The sequence below is a fragment of the Cryptomeria japonica genome, chromosome 9 (assembly GCF_030272615.1).
Source record: "Cryptomeria japonica chromosome 9, Sugi_1.0, whole genome shotgun sequence".
Taxonomy (NCBI): Eukaryota; Viridiplantae; Streptophyta; class Pinopsida; order Cupressales; family Cupressaceae; genus Cryptomeria; species Cryptomeria japonica.
The window spans coordinates 404,819,737-404,842,942 of record NC_081413.1 but is presented as its reverse complement, the minus strand read 5'-3'; the positions used below and the strand labels follow the sequence as shown (position 1 = coordinate 404,842,942).

General features: G+C 38.2%; 1 protein-coding gene across 4 annotated transcripts in view; it reads right to left on the bottom strand.

Annotated features, from left to right (window-relative positions):
- The window catches only part of LOC131073263 (actin-related protein 2/3 complex subunit 2A), a 152,491-nt gene extending 129,963 nt beyond the window's left edge, over positions 1-22,528 (bottom strand). For 3 of the 4 annotated variants that reach the window (XM_058009688.2, XM_058009673.2, XM_058009694.2), the window contains exons 1-2: positions 22,254-22,527; positions 21,283-21,349 (exon numbers count right to left, since the gene is read on the bottom strand). In XM_058009688.2, the coding sequence (XP_057865671.1) occupies positions 21,283-21,349; positions 22,254-22,348 (162 nt within the window). In that variant the 5' untranslated portion in view covers positions 22,349-22,527. Of the gene's footprint in view, positions 1-21,282; positions 21,350-22,253 lie in introns of all 4 variants that reach the window. The other variant, XM_058009681.2, reaches the window with a different exon arrangement.
- Positions 22,529-23,206: the final 678 nt, after the last annotated feature.

Genomic DNA, 23,206 nt, shown 5'->3' with positions numbered 1-23,206 from the left:
ATCGCCAAGGCCGTCAGGGAATGGATTCGGGACATTAAGGAAAAGGGAGAGCGGATCATTGAAGATGTAAAGGAAATGGCCCACCACAGAGAGACCATTCACGTCAAATTATTTGAAGTAAAGAGGGAGTGTTTCAAGGTCCATGAGGTGGTTGGTACAATTCTTCCCCTCATAAGGGCTCTTTTCTGGACCCACACGCAGATTCCCACATTGTCTGCTATCCTGGATCCCTATGACATCAGCACTTTCAAGGAGTGGTACTGGACTGCCAACATGAAGAATGATACAAAAGATACCATTAATAAAGAGCAGGAGTGTGAGAAAATTTTGAAAAACATGAGGGATCTTGGTGGAAAGATCCTCAGATCAATGGTCCTGGACTGGAAAAATAGTTTGTCCGATAATCAAGTGCAACCAAGCTAGGAGGATAAGTTGAGAATTGATAAGGTTGCATACTCCATAGAGGACCTAGAATTTGCCAGTGGGTTGCATACGGACATATTAAGTTTTGAGGCTCATCGGTCCGACTGGAAGGATGGGTTGAAGCATGTAGATCGCCACTTGGAAGGTATGCAATATAAAATATGCCATCCTCCTATGCCTCCAAGCATGGTGTTGTTCCAACTATGCATTAGATTTCAGGAATATGTTCAGCAAAGCGTACAGCAGGTCGGGACATCTTGAAGGAGTATTTGCACAACGAGGATGAATTTTTGGAAAAAGGGTCCACAACAAGAAAGGAGAAAGTGCTTTCCTAAAATATAAGTTTCTTTTTAAATATTAAAAAGTACTTTTCAGACATAAAGTTCATTCCTAACTACCAAAACAGTTGTAAATCTTGAGCTCCGTGCATGTCAACTTTTCGGAGCAGCTTTTTGGGTAGTTATTTGTCAATTTGGATTCTGGATTCCTTTTGAGTTTTCAGAAAGCTTCGCAGTGAGGGTACATGCATAGCAAGTTATGGAGTTTGACCAACTTACTATTTTTAGTAACTAGAGGTAGAAGCAGTTGAGTTATCTAGGTTTTTCTGGGTTTTCTGAGAGCTCTGCGATGGTACAAGATGCAAACCAATCTGAGGACCTTTTCGGGAGAATATTTTTAGTAAGTTTGGCAGCTACTCAGCATGTGGTAAAAATCACTTTGGAAACACTTACTATTTTTAGCAATATGCTATTTAAAGTAAGTACTATTTTTGGCAGGGATTCTGCAACTCATCTCAGTGGCTATTTCCAACAGTATTATTTTGGCAGGATCATGTATTCACTCAGATGACTATTTTTAGCAGTTCAATTCAGAGCTCTAACTCAGTTCAATTTTGGTAATTTCCAACACTTCAGTCTCCGGCTCAATTTGGCAAAATCAATATTTGAGAAGGAATTTTTAATATATTAATACCTTAGGCATTAGGTATTAATATTTGATTATTTTATGGATGGACAACTTAGGAGGGGATAAAATATTAATTTTATCCTAGGCCTATTTGGGCGAAATTTGCATATGACTTCAAGGAGGTCGACATGGTGTTAATAATTAAATTATAGCTCAAGGCGCCCACTTTACACTTTATTTTATGACACTTATATTTATTAAAAAGGGCGATTTTGGGTGAATGTGAGTTGGGCGAACTTGTGCAAGGAAATGAAATGAAATGCAATGCCAAATGTGGATGAAATGGAATGGCATTTGGTTTGGGCGCATTTCGAGAGCATTTGAATTTGAATTTGGCTGGCAAAAAGTTATAAATACAAGCCTGTTGACGTGTATTTTATACACCATCATACACAGAATAAAATACCAATAGGCATCTTATCCTCTCTTGAGAAAAAGCCTCTAACTGCTGAAGATTCGCATAAAGGATCAGTTAGGAAGACTCCAAGGTTCTGGTTAGTAGGGTCTCTACGTGTGGACAAGCTTCCAGCGGTATGATGTGATTTGCTGTATCCTTCAAGGAGTCTTACGCTTCCGAAAGTTCAAGATTTTACTAAACTAAAGAAACTTTCAAAAAATAACAAAAGAGTAAGGTTTTCAAGGGGTATAATCTAGTCTAACCCTAAGAATGACTTCGTGTAGACAAGACTTGGCAAGATTCAACCAACTTCAATTTTGCCATAAGATAACAACTCAATTGAAATTGGTGCGATCTTCTAAGGTAATAAAATGATTTTCAATGCATCAAAGATCAAAGACACTACCACGAAGGTACATATCCAAAATACAATAATGATTGAAGCTTAAGGGATTCAAGGTATTCTCCAGTCGACCACGCAAGGCGTTCCTACAATCAGCAAGAAGCTAGTGGTTTGGATTACGAATCCTACCAAAGGTCAAGTCTCACACTATGTCCTTCAAATTAACACACTACTTTGATTGAGCATGATTCAAGTAGATTAAACAACCATGAAGATAACCAAGAAAGTTGCAACAAAACACCATAACTTCAATATTTCATTGATTTCCAAGTCATCATATACAACAATTGCTTGAATTCCTTTCCTCAAAACTCAATCTTGCTACAAAATAAAATTGCTTCTAGCTCTAATCTCTCTAATACAACAAACTCTTTGATATCTAACTATTACAAATGAAATGAAAAATGAGGGTATAAATAGCATCCTCAAGTACACAGAATAAAATACCAATAGGCATCTTATCCTCTCTTGAGAAAAAGCCTCTAACTGCTGAAGATTCGCATAAAGGATCAGTTAGGAAGACTCCAAGGTTCTGGTTAGTAGGGTCTCTACGTGTGGACAAGCTTCCAGCGGTATGATGTGATTTGCTGTATCCTTCAAGGGGTCTTACGCTTCCGAAAGTTCAAGATTTTACTAAACTAAAGAAACTTTCAAAAAATAACAAAAGAGTAAGGTTTTCAAGGGGTATAATCTAGTCTAACCCTAAGAATGACTTCGTGTAGACATGACTTGGCAAGATTCAACCAACTTCAATTTTGCCATAAGATAACAACTCAATTGAAATTGATGCGATCTTCTAAGGTAACAAGATGATATTCAATACATCAAAGATCAAAGATACTACCACGAAGGTACATATCTAAGGTACAATAATGATTGAAGATTAAGGGATTCAAGGTATTCTCCAGTCGACCACGCAAGGCGTTCCTACAATCAGCAAGAAGCTAGTGGTTTGGATTACGAATCCTACCAAAGATCAAGTCTTACACTATGTCCTTCAAATTAACACACTACTTTGATTGAGTATGATTCAAGTGAATTGAACAACCATGAAGATAACCAAGAAAGTTGCAACAAAACACCATAACTTCAATATTTCATTGATTTCCAAGTCATCATATACAACAATTGCTTGAATTCCTTTCCTCAAAACTCAATCTTGCTACAAAATAAAATTGCTTCTAGCTCTAATCTCTCTAATACAACATACTCTTTGATATCTAACTATTCCAAATGAAATGAAAAATGAGGGTATAAATAGCATCCTCGAGTACAATGAAAGGTCCAGATTGAAAGTAGATCAACGGTCAAGATCATGACACCTAAACCCTAATTAAGGTTTGTTACAAATGGCCTCCTTTTTACTGAACAATATTAAATGCATAGCCAAATATTAAATTTGGCACAAAAACCTAGGAGACATAAACCAATGACAAATAAGATGCCATGTCATCTATAACAACCTCTCATCTAGAATCTTATTCCCTTTCCAATTCTCTTTTTTAGCATATGCAATGAATCTTGATACGATTCCTTCGATCTCTGCAATTGGAATCTCGGGAAGATTCTTCATACTTTCTTCCAAATGGATGACTTGATCGAATGCATCTAGAAGAGTTGCGTCCCATGTAGATTCAAGTTCCTTTGTTCTTTCAATCAGGAGCATGGTGGCAAACATCTGATCATATTGCTCATCTATAACATTAGCGTCCTTGCAAAAGATGACCTTGATTCTATCCTCTAATTCTTGCATATCCACATCTGTCTCGACCTCGATCCTTTTGCCAAGAATGGTACGAAGTACCTCAAATACTCTGTCCTGGATCGGATTGATCACCTCCTCAACTTGGCTACATCTAGTACTGATGTCCTAAAAGAAAACACTCTTCATATGGAGTAAGGTTGACCACTGAAGCAAACTGTGAGGTCCTCCATCCATGATCTTTTCTTGCGCTAAGACCTTCCTTGATGTGTGTCTAATTACTTTCAAGACAGGAATGATAACATCTTTGGTATGAGCAAATGCGGCTACTGTTATCATCAAATTGTGGATTATCTCAAGAACCTGGATAGCTTGATGAATAATCTTCATCATCCTTGTTACAAATTCTATGGCCACTGTATGAGATTTATCCATCCAAGTACTTGTACGCTGGACCATATTCCTGAATCTTTCTGCCTCATTGATTGATTGAAGTGGAAGTGCCTGCACTGGTGATCTAGCTGGATCCTGACGTCCCAAAGGTTCATTGATGTGACTAAAATATGTCCTCCATGCACCGACCTCTCTCTCAAGCTTTCTATTCTTCTCCATTTCTTCTCTAAGCTTGTCTTTTAATGCTTCAAATGAGTCGGTAGCATCATCCAATGTCTGCTCTGCTGTGGATGGTCCTAGCTCAAATGTCTGTATATCATATTCTTCTGCTAGGATCTCACCTTCATATTTGTCTACTGCCGGTGTAGCTATCTGCAATTTCCTGGATCCAGTCTCATCTCGAATCATCTTGGACATCTTGGTAGCCTTCCTCTTTTCTGTTACTTCGTGTGAACGTCCAACAAGGCTTCTAAATCAATTGCATTGTCCTCGTCCTCCACTACGATCACCTTGGTTAATCTTTCCTTCAACCAATCTGGGATAGCTGATCTTGTCTCTTGAACTTGTATTTCTTTATGTACTATTTCTTCTTGTCTGGGAGGAGATGTTATTTCATTGTCTTCTTTATCTTCATCTAACTCATAATCTTGGAGAGATCCATCTGGTGACCCTTGCTGTGCCTGTCCTTCTTCCTGCCTGTCATTCTGTACCATCGACTCCATGGATTCTTCCACTTGAAGTGTCCTTTTCTCCTGTTGAGAAGATGTGCCGGATGAACGATCTCGGTTGGCCTCTTGTTTCTTCTTGGAAGATTCTCTCTTTCCAGGTCTCTCTTTCCTCTTCGAACCTCTTGGATGGAGATTGCCCTCACTGGCACATCGAAGGTTACCTTCACCTGAATTTCTAGGATTAGGATTGCCTTCACTCACACTAGCTCCACCTTCGGCTAGTTTCTCTTCCAAAGTGAAAGTCATAGCTATACCTTGCTCTCTCAACTTCTGATGTTGTACGTCAACCCATCTGCGAGTACAAGACAAGACTGGAGCCATTAAAGCATCTAAATCCACGACCTCGGGCTCATTCCAATCTAACCTTATTGTTTTACTTTCTCGATCATAGGATGACTGGATATGTCTGCCACTGTCCTGTGTTTGGTCGGCCACTCTGTAAATCCTGCATTTCCTGATGAAATCCAAAGGCAATCTAGAATGCATTTTTCGTTTCACTTCAAGATCATCTAAGAGATTCATCATAAAATCTTCAATTTGGTACTCATGCTTAAACTTCCTACCGACTGTCTCCTCTAAATGTCCATGTGGATCAAAGCTTTCTCTCAAAGCAAAAGATGAAAAAGAATACAAGGCTAACTCCTCTGCGTCATCCATAGCTAATGCATTAGGACATACCTCAACTGAATTGCCCAAAATGATAGGTACTGGAACTCCATTCTGATGTCTATGTCTGAATGCCTTCGCATATGCTGCCAACTGTCTTGTTACTTCAAGTAATACAATTCTGTCTGTCGGATATCTTGGCAACATGTATGGAGGTAAAGGACATCCATGTACTCTAATATAAGTGAACTTGGGAAACTGAATAAACCAAGCACCGTACCTTTTGATTAAATCCTGTGCATCTTGAGATAATCTGTTGTGAATCCCACCTTGCAACGTCCTTGTGATGTTCATCGTGAAGGTATCATTGACTAGCTTGTAGTTGCTTCCTGGCGGATGATGCAAGTAGGCATAGGAATCACAAGCTCTGACCTCGCCGGGTCCTCTTCCAATCACTCCTCTGTGAGGTAGTCCTGCGTACTCAAAACTCCTAATCAAGGCATAGATGACGTATGAACTCATGTGGAAGGACTTAGTAGCCTTGAGTCTCCTCAACTGTACGTCCAAGCAATGGCTAATCATCCTAGCCCAATGTATCGTACCTTTCCCTTGAACAATCACCTGGATGAAGTAGAACATCCACTTCTCAAAATAGAAGGCGTGAGGGGCTCCTGTAACTCGGTTGAGCATTGTAATCAAATCTCTGTACTCCTCCTGGAAATCAATCCTGTGTGGTGTGTTCAGGATCTTGCTTAGACGGGGACGGCTTTTAAGTAACCAGTTCTTATTGATAATGCTTAAACAAGCATCTGGATCATCTTCGTACATTGACCTGGCTCCTTCTATGCTCTTGTATATCATGTCCCTGTGTTCTGGAAGATGGAAAGCTTCACTTATAGCTTCCTCTGAAAGGTACACCAAAGTGTTTCCCTCATTGGACACGATCGTTCTGGACTGTGGATCATAGTGACGAGCACACTCAATCATCAACTCATGGCACTGAACAGCTGGAGGAAAGCCGGCCGCCTTAATGATGCCACTCTCGATTATTCTCCGGGCGACAGGTGATGGCTTGCCAATGTAAGGGACCTCTCGAAACTTCTTCGTGCTAAAGTTGCCTAAGTTAGTATCTCCAATGTTGCTCCACTTGGACACGATCTTAGTCTCCACTTCTTCGGTCTTCTGATCTTCTTTCATGAGAGTTGAACGACTGGTGGATGCTCCCGCCTTTGGGGTTGCCATACCTACACAACATTTCATAATGAGAAACTAGATCTTGCAATATGTAATCATAGATTAGAGAATATTTTAGGAAACTTCATGATAAGTCTTAGAGTTATCATTTCCTAAAAAACGATCGAGCTAGGAATTCAAAATTCAAAATTCAAAATTTAAGCTATGACGATCTAAAACTTAAAACAATAAAACCAAATCGCCATACCTCACGAGAGATCTAACTCTAGAATGCAAATGAATAAAAATCGCCTAGGCAAAATTGACGTTTCAACGTGATCTTCAAATAAATGTCCTTATCAATATCGCCACCTTTGATATGTTCTTTGACGTAGTCTTCCAATGCTTGACAAGTTTGCACAATGAAAATAAGGTTCGCACCCCCTTTTACAATGCTTGCGCCTTCCTTTGAATATAAACTCGCACCTCCTAACTTGAAATGAAATTCGCACTTGAACACAATTTCGCACTTCTTTGCTTTGTATATTCCAAATCGCATTTCTCCTTTGTCTTCCTCAAATCGCATGTAAGAGATGAAAATGATAATGTGAAAATGACGATTCTCACCTCCCTTTTATAGCGCTCACCTCATATTCTCCTTGAGGCCGACTTGGTAATTAAATAAGGCAATTTAAACGATTTTTAAATAAATACAAGGGCCGACCTCCATAAAACAAATAAATACCAAGCGCTATATTTAATTTTTTATTAAAATAATTAATTAATTATTTGCCAACGTTTTTTAATTTAACAATTTCGATTTTTACAAGGCAAAAACAATTAATTAATACCAAGCGCAAATATTAAATGCCACTTTAATTGGATTTTCAAACTTATCGAATTTTCTAGCATTTAAATAATTTCAAAAATGTGTTTGAGCGCCAAAATTTGAAAATGCAATATACAAACCTCATCGCCCTGGTCCCTGACTGAGGGACAGGAGCGATCCATCATCTTGGTCTTGATTCTTGCAATTTCGACGTCCAAAGTCTCCATCTCCACGTTGGATTTGGCATTTTCGCTGGGGATCTTCGAGCTTGAGTGTCTTGCTTGTGTGAACAAATGCCTTTAGCTATGATATCGCCCTGGTCCCTTGGAGAGGGACAGGAGCGACCTCCATTGTTTCTCCTTGATCTTGCATCCTTGATCTCAAATTTCCATCATGAGGCGAATAATAACCTTGTTTCTCTATTCCATGCTTGTTTCACTTGACTTCTACAAGGCGTTTAGATGTTTGGAAGGATCATCGCCCTTGTCCCTTGGAGAGGGACAGGAGCGATCCATGTGTTTTCTCCATTTCAAGCTTAAATTGGTAACATCTTAACGTTCACCTCCTTTATATCGCCTTCCAAATGATGTTTTAAACTTTGTGCAACTTTGCTTTGATGTGATTTTCAAAGGATAAAGAGTGCTCTAACCAACATCGCCCTGGTCCCTTGGAGAGGGACAGGAGCGATCCCTGTGTCCTGGCTCAAATTTGCAAACTTTTGATCTTTGTTCTTCGTTCATTACCTTCCAAATGGTGTTCTTGTCCTTGCCTATCCTTGCCTTGTCTAGGTTTTGACGGAACATGAGTGTTTTAATAAAAATCGCCTTGGTCCTTGTCCAAAGGACAGGAGCGATATAGGCTCTTTGGCTCAATTGATAACATTTTGACGTTAAAACCTTTGTATATCATCATCGAAAGACACCTTTGACCTTGTATGATCTTGCATAAACCTGACTTAACGTGGTTTTTGAAGGAATTATCAACTATAATCAATATCGCTCTAGTCCCTTGGAGAGGGACAGGAGCGAACTTCAACATTTTGAGCTTGTCCTTGTTTTGACCAACTTGCAATCACTTTCATCGTGTAAAATAAAGTCCCTCGATCCCTCTTAGCCGCTTGGTACTTGGCAAACTTTTGAAATCTAGGCATTTATAGGAATTTCGCTCTGGTCCCTTCCTGAGGGACAGGAGCGAACTAGGGGCCTTGGTGTAAATCCTCCAATGTTGACGACTTTGGATGCTTCGTGCTTGATTGAGACGCTTTAAAACATCTTCACCCCCTTGTACTTTGTCTTGGAATGCCTTGAACTTGGAGGAAAAGGCATCATAATCATTATGTCGCCCTGGTCCCTTGGAGAGGGACAGGAGCGATATTGCTCTTGTAGGCCTCGTTTCACTTCATCACCTTCAAAAACTATCTTCACTTGTCTTGTTATACCTCCTTTCATCTACCCATGCCTTGAGATTCTTTCAAACTTGGCAAGAAAAACATCTAAGACAAAAATCGCTCTGGTCCCTGCCTGAGGGACAGGAGCGAACTTAGGCATTTAGGTCCCTTGTTGACGTTTCATAATCTTCAATTTATCTTCAACGGGTTCAACTCATATCCTTCCTTGCCTTCTCACGTAAAACTTGCTTGATCTTCGCCCAGTGCATGCCCTATGAAGGATTTCGCTCTAGTCCCTGGGAGAGGGACGGGAGCTACAATAGACTTCGCCCTGGTCCCTGACTGAGGGACAAGAGCGATTTTTGCATTTTGGGTCATTCTTCTTCACGACGGCACTTCAAGTTATATTCATTTGATAAAACACATCTCCTTGGACCTCTTCAAATCATCAAGTCGTTAAAATCCTGCAAGGACAAAGCAATATTTGATTTTAAGCTCCGGTCCTTCACTGAGGGACAAGAGCGATTTTCTTCCCTGAGGCATTCCCGTGTTCGTGAAATTCTTCAATTTATATTCAACGGAAAGATCACGCCTTCTTTCATCACTTTTAATTCGAAATTCATCTTGACTCTGCAGGGACAGTAAGATTTTCGAAAACGAGCTCCGGTCCTTCACTAAGGGACAGGAGCGATTTTGCTCCTACAGGCCAAAATATCATGATTTCACACATTTAACCACTTCACAAGGCAAAAACAAATCATTCCCAATGCCCGGGATCAAAAATCAAAAAAGTCAAAATTTGGTCAAAATTACTCAATTGGACAAAAATTCACATTTCATCTTCAACACTTAGACAAATTTAAGCTCTGCACTCAAACATTCCAATTGAAAATAGACCATTCTGGCGAATTCATTTTATTCAAAATTTGCATCCTACGAAAGGAGGCTCAAAAGCTCTCAAAACTGACTAGATTCTGGCCTGAAAAGACGGCGATTAAAACCCTAAGGCTTGACCCTAAATCCAGACAATTGACTGACTAACAAAACCCTAAAAAACGAAGCGAAAGGCGAGCGAAAAACGAGAAAAAAGAGGGGGTCCCCATTTGGCAAATGGGGCGATGTGTGAAATGGTCACAACATCTGGCGACACCACTGAGAAATGTTGAAAAACATTTGGGAATCAATCTTTCTAGAAGAAAACTCAGAAAATCTCCCTCAACAAAACCAGGAGTTAAGAAACACTTACAAGAAGAGACCATCATATTGAGACAAAGTATCAAGTCCACAGTTACCCATGTGTGTGCAAATGCGTTAATTCCCCTCAACAAGACAATCATGATCTTCAGGCTCCCCTGTGATAAGCTACGTAGTTCGTCTAAACTCCAAAAGCATCCTGGATAGAGCCTCGCTGCCAGTCAGACGTCTATAGTCCCGACGAGGTTATCGCCGCAAGCTCACGAACATTGCTCCATTGCCAGCCAGGCGTTTATAGCCCCGATGGAGTTACTCGTAAATTCCCTTTAGCCAATTTAATATTTCTTTTAGCTCATCTTTTCTTTTGATGATCTCATTTTTTCATCTTTTCTTTTGATATTGCTTTTCAGTTCCGTCAATTCTTTTGGCTTGTGAGTAGTGAAACTCACTAGGGTCTGAGGATTGCAGTGGCGCTGAAGTTAGACTTTAGATTTTTCACTGATCACAGCTTCGCCTGGAAACCATAATGACTCGGAGATTATAAGTGTGTAAAGATATAATAACTGGAGGACAAAAATACGTGAGTTCAATAAGCTAATCTACTTCAATGCAAATACGTCCTGACTCAAAGCTTTATTAAAAGAAACTCCCTTTGTAATTCCAAAAGACCTCATGATTTTCCAAATGCAACCAACAACCTAGCGGGAAGTCAGAGCATTACATAACAAAATCACCCAACATCAAATGGATACCCCTCAGGACAAAACAACTAACCTAAGACAAAACACCTAAGCTAAGAAAACGAAAACAAAACAAAAGGCAACCCAAAGCGAAAAGAAAAAACAAACGAACGGAAAACAACGAAAGCAAACTAAACTAGCTATGTACAAGGGAAGGCCTTGGGCATCTTAGGACTGGAAATAATGTTTGAGATACCTCCCATTGACAGGCAACGGGATGTCTTCTCCAGTTAAAGTCTGCAACCTAAATGCATTTTCTCCCAATATCTCTGAAATTTGATAAGGGCCTTTCCAAAGCTTATCAAACTTATCATGTTCTCCTCGTTTCTCATGTGGTTTGTCCCAATACAGGACAAGATCTGAAATTCGGAATGCCTTGACTCTTGCTTGTCGATCAAACCATCTTTTCACCACTCCTTGGTGTTTTGGAAAGTTTTCTAACGCTTGATCTCTCTTTTCTTCCAGGTTCATTAATTGTGTCAATCGGGCTTGTACTGCATCAGTGTCTTCCATGTACTCCTGAATAAATTTCAAAGTCGGGATCCTGAGTTGCATGGGGAAGACTGGATCTTGACCATAAACCAGAAAATAAGGTGAAATGCCTAATGCGTTCTTGGTCCTGATTCTGTCTGCCCATAAGGCGAACCTTAACTGGGTGTGCCATTCTCTCGGACTTCTTTCTAGCAATTTCTTGATAACGCTGAGTAAATTCTTGTTGGTTGACTCAGCTAACCCATTACCCTGAGGATAATAATTTGATGAGAACTTGAGGGTTATTCCATATTCAAAAGCCCAATTTGAGAATCTCAATGAGGTGAATGCCGATCCATTGTCGCAAACCAACGCATAGGGACATCCAAACCTTGTGATTATATTTTCCTCCAGAAATTTGATTACAACTTCAGTAGAGCAAACTTTAAGTGCTTGTGCCTCTGACCATCTGGTACAATAATCTGTAGCTGTAATGATGTACTTGTGTTGTGCCGAAGATGCGGGGTTAATAACACCAATAAAATCCATCCCCCATTTGGCAAATGGTCTAGCTTCAATCACTGGATTCAGTGGCATGGCAGGATTCCTTTCTCTAAAAGCTGCGACTTGGCATGTGTGGCAAGTCCTGATATGATTGAATGTATCTTTGAAAAGTGTAGGCCAGTAATATCCTGCTCTCAGGATCTGATGAGCTGTAGCAAGGTTGGCTCCATGTCCGGTCCCAAACTTGGAATGGAAATGTTCAATTATCTGTTTTGCTTCATCTTTGCCAACACACCTCAGATATACTCCTTCGTGATTTCTGCGATATAGAACAGATCCTTGAAGCATGTAATGTTGACACTTTAACCTTAGTGCTCTCTTCTGCGTAGGTGTCATGCGAGCAAGGCATCTGTGATTAAGTAAGTATGTCACAATATCTTTGTACCATTCATCAGGGGTGACATCCTCTAGCTCATAAACTTGCTGGACTAATCCTGGTCCGTCAATTGCCAATGTCTGCGCCAAAGCTTGTCCTCGAACAAGTTTCATGGGCTGTATTTCAATATCAAATTCTTGGATAATGGCGACCCACTTACCTCTTCTTTCTCCTAGTTCGTTTTGCATGAGAAGAGTCTTGACTGCCGCATCAGGTACTATTGCATAAATCTTGGCCCTCAGGAGATAATGTCTAAATTTCTTAACTGCCTTTACTAATGCGTATGCTTGCTTTTCAATGTTAGGATATCTGAGTTCTGCATCTTTCAGTGGGGTACTCATGAATGCAATTGGGTTCTCATCCCTTTCTTCACTTCTCTGGGTGAGAATGGCGGCACAAGTGTAATCGGAAGCGAAGGAATATAGATAGAAAGGCTTGAGATAATCAGGACTGATCAATACTGGTGCCTCTGTGATGGCCATCTTTATTTCCTCAAACGCCCTTTTGGCTTGTGGAGTCCATTCAATCTTTGCGTCTTTCTTTAACATTTCATTCAAAGGTCTGACAATCTCGGCAAATCCGGTGATGAATTTTCTAACGAAGTTAATCTTGCCGAAAAATGACTTGAGTTCCTTCTTGCTTGCTGGCAAATTGATAGTGGATATGGCCTTCACTCTTTCAGGATCGATGGATATTCCTTTTTCTGAAATGACATGTCCTAAAAGCTTTCCTTCTGTGACTCCAAATATGCATTTCTTTGGATTGAGAGAGACACCGTATCTTCTGCACCTTTGGAAGACTCTTCTCAAGTCGTCCACATGATCTTCTCTTTGCCTAGAGAAAACTGTGATGTCATCCATATATATAACAATGCATTTACCTATTAAGTCTCTGAAAGCGATATCCATAGCTCTCTGGAATGTGGCCCCGGCATTTATAAGTCCAAAAGGCATTCTCTTGTATGCAAATGTTCCCCATTTGGTGGTGAAAGCAGTCTTTAGTCGATCTTCAGGTTCGACTAGAACTTGGTTATATCCTGAATATCCATCTAGAAAGGACATCATCTGTGATCCATTGACAACTTGCAACACCTCATCTAATGATGGTAGCGGATAATTATCTTTCTCTGATGCTCGGTTGAGATTTCTGAAATCAACACACAATCTGATCTCTTCATTTTTCTTTCTAACAGGTACCAGGTTGGCGACCCACATCGAGTGTCTTACTGGGAAGATGATCTTGGCTGTGAGTAACTTCTTCACTTCTTGGTATATTAGGGGTTCCAATAAAGGATTAACCGGTCTTTGTCTCTGCCTGAATGGCTTGCTTCCTGGCTTCAACGGGATCGTGTGAGTGATAATTGCAGTGTCATAAGTCTTGAGATCTTCATAGCTCCATGCAATAACATCTGGGAAATCTCTCATGTTTTTCAGGATTCCATTTCTTTCAGTCACTATGCAGGATTTTCCAATGAAGACATTCTTAGCTTGTATATCATTACCTAAATTGATCGTGTCGCACATGTTTCCTTCCGTGCTATGATTTTTCATTTCTTTCAATTTGTCAGGATCAAAAATTCTTTTCAATTCTACCATTCCTCTTGGAATAGTGTTTGTCTTTAAATTCAGGACGCCTTCGGCATCGAATTCTGCTTCTCCCACCTCATCTTCATCAATGATTTGTGTTAAGAAGACGTCCGTGTTGGTTAAGAAGTCTAAGATGTGCCTGTCATCTTCAAAAATTTGGAAATTGGTAATGTTGTCTGGGACTGAAGGAACTGATATTAACTCGACTGTGAACTTCTTCAATCCTTCCATTGCTAATGGTATCAAAGAACTAGCGGCCTGTGCAAGTGAATTCGCCACTTGATTCTGATGTCTATAAATAGAATTGATATTGAAAGCTTCAAAACTCTCAATAAGATCCCAGACTCGATTTCTGTATTTGGTCAATCTTTTGTCATGGCAAACATACTGCTTCTTGATTTGCCTTACAGCAATTTCTGAGTCTCCATATACTTGCAGTATTTTCGCCCCCTTTTGGATGGCTAATAATAATCCATGAATCAAGGATTCATATTCAGCTACATTGTTGGTGCAAGGAAATTGTAATCTGTGAGCGGCGAGGTAGGTTTCTCCCGTTGGGCTAATCAATTCATAACCAGCTCCAGATCCTTGTTTGGATTTAGATCCATCGAACCTTAATGTCCAAATTTGATTTTCTTGATTTTCTGTCTCTGGACTTTTCTGACTTTCAAATGATGTATCGGATAAGACTTCGTCTTCCATAGAACTCTCGGTCTCTGTAGAGCTTTCATTCTCTGAATCTTGAATTTCTTCCAGAATTAGTGTCTGCGGGGCCCTTTTATATACTTGCTCCAATGCGGTCTGGCATAAAGCACAAGATAATTCTGAGTGGACGGCATTGTGAATTCTACACCAATTTGGAAGAAGCAAATCTCGGACGGACGCCAAATTGCCAAGTTGCACACTTTGCTGGATGTTTCTATGTACGAACCTCCTGAAATTTTCAAACATCCCTTCATCCTCTTGATCGGATCCTTGATCACTTTCAATAACAATCTCTGTAGACTCTATCACCTCTTGCTGGGTATCTTCATTTTGTACGTTTTGTACCATCAAGACTTCCTCTACTTTAGGCTTGTATGTCCCTAGGTCGGACTCCAAAAACAGGACTTCATTGTCTTCCCCATATTCAGTTATCATCAACCTCAACCTTGGAGTGCTATCGATCTTGATCTGGTTCGGGACTCCTCTCCATGGTAGCCACATATGTGCGAAATCAGTCGATACATATCCATTCAATTTTCGCGACCAATCTCGACTTAGGAGCATCCCATATGAATCTGGAATATCTACCACTGATATATCTATGAAGTTTTGGACTCTTGGGACCGGTCGCAGCACCACTTTCTTGGTTATCTTCATGGTTGTTCAATTCACTTGAATCATACTCAATCAAAGTAGTGTGTTAATTTGAAGGACATAGTGTAAGACTTGATCTTTGGTAGGATTCATAATCCAAACCACTAGCTTCTTGCTGATTGTAGGAACGCCTTGCATGGTCGACTGGAGAATACCTTGAATCCCTTAATCTTCAATCATTATTGTACCTTAGATATGTACCTTCGTGGTAGTATCTTTTATCTTTGATGCATTGAAAATCATTTTATTACCTTAGAAGATCGCACCAATTTCAATTGAGTTGTTATCTTATGGCAAAATTGAAGTTGGTTGAATCTTGCCAAGTCTTGTCTACACGAAGTCATTCTTAGGGTTAGACTAGATTATACCCCTTGAAAACCTTACTCTTTTGTTATTTTTTGAAAGTTTCTTTAGTTTAGTAAAATCTTGAACTTTCAGAAGCGTAAGACCCCTTGAAGGATACAGCAAATCACATCATACCGCTGGAAGCTTGTCCACACATAGAGACCCTACTAACCAGAACCTTGGAGTCTTCCTAACTGATCCTTTATGCGAATCTTCAGCAGTTAGAGGCTTTTTCTCAAGAGAGGATAAGATGCCTATTGGTATTTTATTCTGCGTATGATGGTGTATAAAATACACGTCAACAAGGCCTTGGGCTCTCATTTGACATCCATGAATATTTGTAACAAAGTGTTGCCAAATTGGTGCCAGAGTTGAGCTTCGAAGTTGAGAGATTCCTAGCAACCATCAATTTTGTACTTGAAAGACAATGCCTAGCTGATTATTTGTGACTATCTTTCATCTAGAGAGATAGATTGTGCTGATCGAAGTGATTGGGATATTTTTAGTTTTTGGTGCGTTGGGTGTGTTTCCAGTTTGCTGGTTTTTGGAGTGGTTGTAGGTGATTTTCAGTCATATCTTCTTGCTCGAGTGTCTATTTGTTCTAGGTATTTTCTCATTCATTTCCTATGTCATGAGCGATTCATCTTGTAAGTTTTCGTTGGTTTCCTTGGAGTATTGAATTTTATTATGCAAGTCAAAGTTTTCTGCTGTAAACGCTTTATGCTGGGAGTGCTTTGGGTTGTGTGCCATGGGTTTGGGCATTGTTAGTTGATGTCTTTCATTTCCATCCTTATCGACATCATTGTATCTCTCATTTGCATTTGTTTGGAGGTGATTCTGACGAGTGTGGAAAGAGTTATGAGTAAATTAGTGAGTTCTTAGCTTGCTGGTCTGTGTATTTTCAGCATATTGGGAGTATATCAGATTTAAAGATTTTCCATTTTGGAGTGTCTTCTTGTGTGGAGTTGGTTATTGGGTGTGTGGGTTCTTTTATGCGGAGAGAAAGTGACCTTGGTAATTGTTTGCAGTTGTTGGTTCTTCATTCTTATCTTCTATGATTCATATTGCAATGCTGGTAGTAGTACTAACAGCAATTTCTTTGATCTCTCCTAGTCCCACTGCATAAGTGGAAGAGGCTGACCTTGCCGCCTAGTTTGGACAGTGATTCTAGTAACTTTGTAATCCATGTTTGCATTATAAAGCTGATCAGTAGTACTAACAGCTATATACTTGGATTGTTGTTCTTTGGCCCACTACATAAGTGGAAGAGGCTGGCTTGCCGCCTTCTTATCTATTGTAACTCTGTCCTCCCACTAATAAGCAATTGAGTTGATTGTAATCTCATTTTCAGTCCTCCTGCTGAATAAGCGGTGGAGTTGATTGCTATTTCATTTCTAGTCCTCCCACTACATAAGCGGTAGACTAATTGTTTTTCAGTTTCTTGCATCATCCTTGGTTGGTTTACCGCAAAGTGATTTTTAATATTCTCCATATCCCACTGAAAAGTGGAAGGGGTTGGCTTGCCGCCCAAGCATTGTATTATTTCCAGTTATTTGAAGCGAACAATCCCCTCAACACCATATGCTCTCACCTTCCCATATTGGGCACTTGGTGATCTAAAAGTGGAAGGGTTACAATTTCAGCATTATTGTATCTTGATTTCCTAACCTTAACGGGTTCTTGTTGTGATTGTAACTGGAAATATATTGAAAAAAAATTGTGGGGATATTACACCTCCATCCAGCCTGATTAATTTTACCTTAATTTTTTAGTGAAAAATGTTTTCCATCGGGATTTTTTGCATTTTTTACTTCATTTTTCATTATTTTGAGTCCTCAAGAGTGGAAAATCAACTCCTATAGGAACTTTTGGCTTAACTTCACAAAATCTACATCAATTTGCAACATTTTTCATCGTTCTTGCTCAAATTCTAAGGCAAAGTGGAAACTTGATTTCTATGAGGACAAACCGACTCATAAGACAACTTAACACTTAGGGCGACCTTCTTGCAATTTCACAACTTTACATCCTTGACAACATCACTTACTTCATGACAATGTTTGCATCCTTTGACAACTTTATCCAATTAACACCCTCTCATAAGCAAAGGCTAAAACTAGGAAACTATTGCCAAGCAAAGACAACCTACGCAAACACCTACCTAAAAAGCGAAAAAGTGGGGGTCCCCATTTGCAATGGGGCGATGTGTGAAAACGTCACCACAAGCAATAAGCCTAAAATGTTGTAAACATTGTTATTCATATTGTGAGTTAGATTATGGTCGTGGTTTTTCCCTATTTGGATTTTCCACGTAAATCTGGTGTTCTAGTGTTCACGCGTTGATGGTTGATGATTAATGTGTTAATGCTAAGTAAGTTAATGTTGTTTATTAATAATTGATTTTGAAAGTTTTGGACTGATTCAACCACCCCCCCCCCCCCACCTCTCAATCTTGTCGGGCGTTCAACATACCAAAGATCAGACTTTCTACTTTTAGAAAAAGTTGTTTTTCGCTTTTTTATTTTTTATTTTTTGTTTCTCCATTGTGTCTCAATTTGACAAAAGAAGCATGAAAATCAAAACTTTCTATTTTTATAAAGTTATCTTTTGCTTTTTCTACTTTTTTTGGCAAAAGGCAATAGATGGCAGAGGTACAAGGTCATCAAAGAAATTTCAAGCTTCATCATGTGAAACAGAAATCAAAAAGATAAAAAGTCATAAGAAATGGAATTTTTATCAAAGTGTTAGAAAATGATAAATGGAATAAAAGTAAAGAAGTTAGGACTTAATCATTCAAAAATTTCTCCTACTTGGCATTAAGTTATAATGGTCCCACTTTTTGGTGTGAAGTGGAGAAAGTTCCACCAAACACTAGCTTTGCAGTTTTCATTTCTTAACATTAAGTTATAAAAGTTCCATTTTTGGCATCAAGTTGAAAAGTTCCACCGAGTGCCAACTTTGCCGATTCTCATTTCTTGGCATCAAGTGGAGAAAATTCCACCTTTCAGCAACTTTGACAATTTTCAAACCTTGGCATTAATAAACCAAAACTTTGACCAAAAAGCAAATGGGTGCCTCAACTTAATCAAGTACCAAAATAGCATGTTTTCCTTCCCAAAGCAAATTGAGAAACAAAGAAAAAGTAGTGCCCAAGTCAATATATTGGTCCAAATGAAAGATAGGCATTAAAGAAACAAAAATAAAGGAGAAAAAGCAATGATCTGAGACATCCGTTCAAAGTGATGTCCAAGATGAAACATATCAATTTTTGTTATTTTTTTTAGGAGATGGGGATTAGTTAAAGCAAATTAAAGACAAAATCACAAGATCAAAGCCCATGATTCAAAAGGATGCCCAGGATGAGCATCCAAGATAAGAGGTAGAAATGGAAAGAAAGTAATATTTTTCAAAGATAGGATGTTTCCACAATCCATAATAGTGAATCTGAATGCTTCTGGTTTAAACAGTGTGCATTTTTGTTATCAACATTTCAGATCACACTATATGATCCATGGATGAAGAGAGCAAAAGAGGATGAAGATTGAATTGTCCTCTTCATCCTAAAGATGGATCGTGTAGTGTAATAGAAAATGTTGATGACAAAAGTACATACACAATTGAAACCAAAAGTGTTCAAATTCAAGTAATATTTTATAGTATTTTCAGAGGATGGTGACAAACTTGCTTTCAAAGCAATTATTTTATTATTTTTGAAGCTTCAAGAAACTGCAATCTAAAAACTATATATATGTGTCATTTACACATACATTGTGATCAGAGTTGATGCCAAACTTATGCTGCAGACATTGCCATTCAAGTTCGAAGTTAAGAGTAAATTTTTTGAGTGTTTGTGTGCAATGAATGAGAAATTGAAACTTGCTTGTGCTAAGAATATTTCCATTCAAAGTTAGAAAATTCCATGCTGAAATCATTCAGATATGTCAATTAATAAGGAAGATCTATGTTAGTTTTGTGTAACCATGGTTTTCATGATTACCACGCAGCTTTGAATGTAACAATTAATCATCTTTATCTTTCTTCTTCAGATCATTGCTATTCTTTGTGTTATGTTCTCTTTTCCAAATAAAATTGTTGATATGATTCCAAAGGATCTTTGTTTTAATCCTTGGATACTATTCTTGTTTATGTTTTAGCTATCATAAATTGATAAAATTCATCCGTGAGATGGGAGTTCTCCAAAGTCTCAAACTCTAACCTCTAACATCAAAATAGATTATGCAAAACCCCAAAGAACAAATTGTACAGTGTTGATATTAGCAGGCTTGTTTTTGTTTTAGATTATAGAGTAGGTTAAATCAAGGAGCTTCCCCTACAAATTTGAAGACACAGTTTCCTCATGCACTGTTCTGTTTTCTGTTGTCACAAATGCGATAAATTTAAACACCAACACAGAGTAGATAGTTTCTGATGATTTTGATTTGCATCAATCTCACACATTGTTTATTTTATATGAACAGCAGTCTTCAGTATTTTGACTGATTATTAATTGTAGTAATTTAAAATATGATGATTTCCCGTTTTCATTTCCATTTTAGGCCTAGCATGTGGCTGATTAGTCACGCGTCTTAAGGTACTCACACATTGTTTATTGTATATGAATAGCAGTCTTCAGTATTTTGACTGATTATTAATTGTATTAATTTAAAATATGAGGGTTTCCCGTTTTCATTTCCATTTTAGGCCTAGCATGTGGCTGATTTTTTCATGTGTCTTAAGGTAAGTGTAAAAATAATTTTTCATCTGCTTTTGGAGGGTAATAAAGCTTATTTTCTAGCATCGATGGATCAAGTTTCTTTGTGGATCTGTTTTTCCTCTTATTTGTATATTACTTTTCCAGAAGGTTATTACATAGATTTCTCTCTCCTTTGTTAAGACTAGAAGTTTCCAGCAAAGTATGGTTGATGTTTATTGCCATTTTGGGATGTGTATGACAGCTGATTTAGCTCGCAGAATCGATAGAGGCAACAGACATTCATATAGGATGTATTTGCAGAGGACAACTTTTACGTGGAATGTGATATTTTCAATATTGGATCGTAGTCAATGACATACACATTTCTTTCTTAAGAAATAAGTTAACTGTCTTTGAAAATTTAGTTCTAGCAAGTTCTTGCAATTTGTGAAACAAGCAGAAGCTCTTTGGCCAAATTGAATTATGATAAGGTGAACTAATTCTTAAACCCATGAACTACTGCAATATACGATGGTAAAACAAAACTGTATCCATTTTCAAATGAACGCCAAAAACATTGCTTTTGGCAAATACCAAACATAAATTCAAACAAAAGTTCCATAAGGTGCAGGTAGTAGAAAGGTATCAGAATAGTTCTTCGAATGGTTTTGAATTTCATGCATTCAATAAATAAAAAACAGCGCCAAGATCAGTGTGTTGTAGCTTAATTAATTTGCTTATGTATTTAATCTGATGCTATTGAACCATATAACCTAGTTTAAATCAAATCTAATATCGACTCGATGAAACTTCCAGGGTCATATAACAGTAACTTCCAGGGTAGATCAAGATGCACAATATGCTTACACCAAGGCTAGAATAAAAGAAAACAATATTTTAAAGTTGTATACATAATTGTCTGATAAAACATAAAAGAAATTATATACCTGAATATGATACCTAACGTCGCCAAACTCCATCAGATGGCAATCAACTTCTACAGCGCTCTCTAAACTGTAAAGTAATAACATTAGTTTTAAGCAGTAATCTAATTATTCGAGCCTTCAGTTTAGATCATATATAAACGACATTTTTTTCCATTATAGTTCCTAATTCCACTGATAACTTTTACAATTCATTAAGTTCTCTACAATACATACACATTTCTAATGCGAATGTAATGCCAAATGTAAATTTAGGACTATCACATACTTCTGCTCTAAGGTTCAACGCCACCTCACATTACAATTAAACGAAGACTACCCAACTGCTATATCATCTGTTTACATATAAGGTGAACCTTTCTTCAGTTGGCCAGCTTCTCTTAGATGATTTTTCCAAAGTTTAGCAATGCTTAAGAAGTTGACGCATTCCCAGCATTGGCTCTTCCCTATCCATAAAAAGTTTTGTCATTCATACCAATGCAACTACTCTGGGAGTAAGAAGAAAAGGTGACCTATCTTCAGTCAAGAATTATTAAGGTATAATTCATGCAGTAGAACGCTTAAAATATTATCTTGAAAATAATAAATTTGATTTAGTGGCAAACCATAGAAGGCTAATTTCCTCTATGCATCTTTGAGAAGGGGCAATTAATTGACTTCACTATTGGAGAAGCCCTTTTTTGTTGCATCTTAGCAGAGCAGAAATTGGTTTTTAGTTTTTCAGATGCTAGAAGACATTCCCTCCTTAACACTTGAATATGGAAATTGGGTTTTCTCTATTTGCCTTTTAAATTCGGTTGGAAGATACTAAATAAAATTGATTTCAGAGGAAAAGCTCATTGGACGACCTCCATGACCATATCTAAATAGCATTGCTAACACTGCCAGTGCATCTCGTAAGTTGCATTTCAAACAGATTTTATAATAAAATACATCAATTTGTGAAAAACGAAAACGTGGGAAAAGAGACTCACTCTTGTAGTCTTTCCCTTTCCCTCTGCATCAAAATATTGAGAATTCTGATCGAGGGAGTCTCCATAATACCCATCCTTCCCTTTCCCTTTCCCATTTTTCTCCAAACCAGCAGAACGCAATATGAGTACACCTCTTGCTGGGATTTAAAAAGGTCATTGTTATCATTTGATTTTTGTGTGCAGGGAAAGCAAGCGCAGGTCGGTGGAGGTGATGATGAGAGTTGGTAACACTAGGCATTCCAGTATCATCGCCTGCATTGCTTTGCGAACAGGTTAATAAGCAACAACGACTTTTATACTATATTCCATTCAATTTTGTAACCAGGATACCGGCTGTTCGAAAAACTTAATCCTCAAATTTCCCATCAGCAACTGGCAAAGTTGAAATTATCATCAATCTGTCATTTGTAAGTTCGAAGTTCACTTAGAGAATCTGTAATTTGTAAGTTCACTTACAAGTATTGTGAATAAAGCACCCTCGTCTCCATTTTCAAGATTAATTTGGTGGGGGTAGGACAAAAAGAATAGAAAGGATGGATGGTTACATAGATGCAATAAAAAAGTTTTAAGTATAGAATTATTGGAATGGAAAATCAAAATGATTTTATATGAGTTATTTGTAATATTTGTGATATTTTAATTATTTCAAACCTATAAAAGCATTCAATTACAAGAGTCTCAAAAATAAAATACAAATGGTTTCTTATTAGAAATATCAATTTTGATCTAAATAGAGAAGTTAGAAAATAAAGAGCATGGAGTCACATTGGTGGTCAAAGAGAAAAATAGAGGAAAAGGTAAGTAGAAGAAAGAGTACATGCATAAAAACAAAATACTAAGTGGATAAGTAAATAGGATGTTAGTGTCGTGCTCTGTGAAGTGTACCTGTACTTACAACCACAATGCACTCAATAAATCATTACAAGCAATAGTTAGTAAATTGAAACAATGAA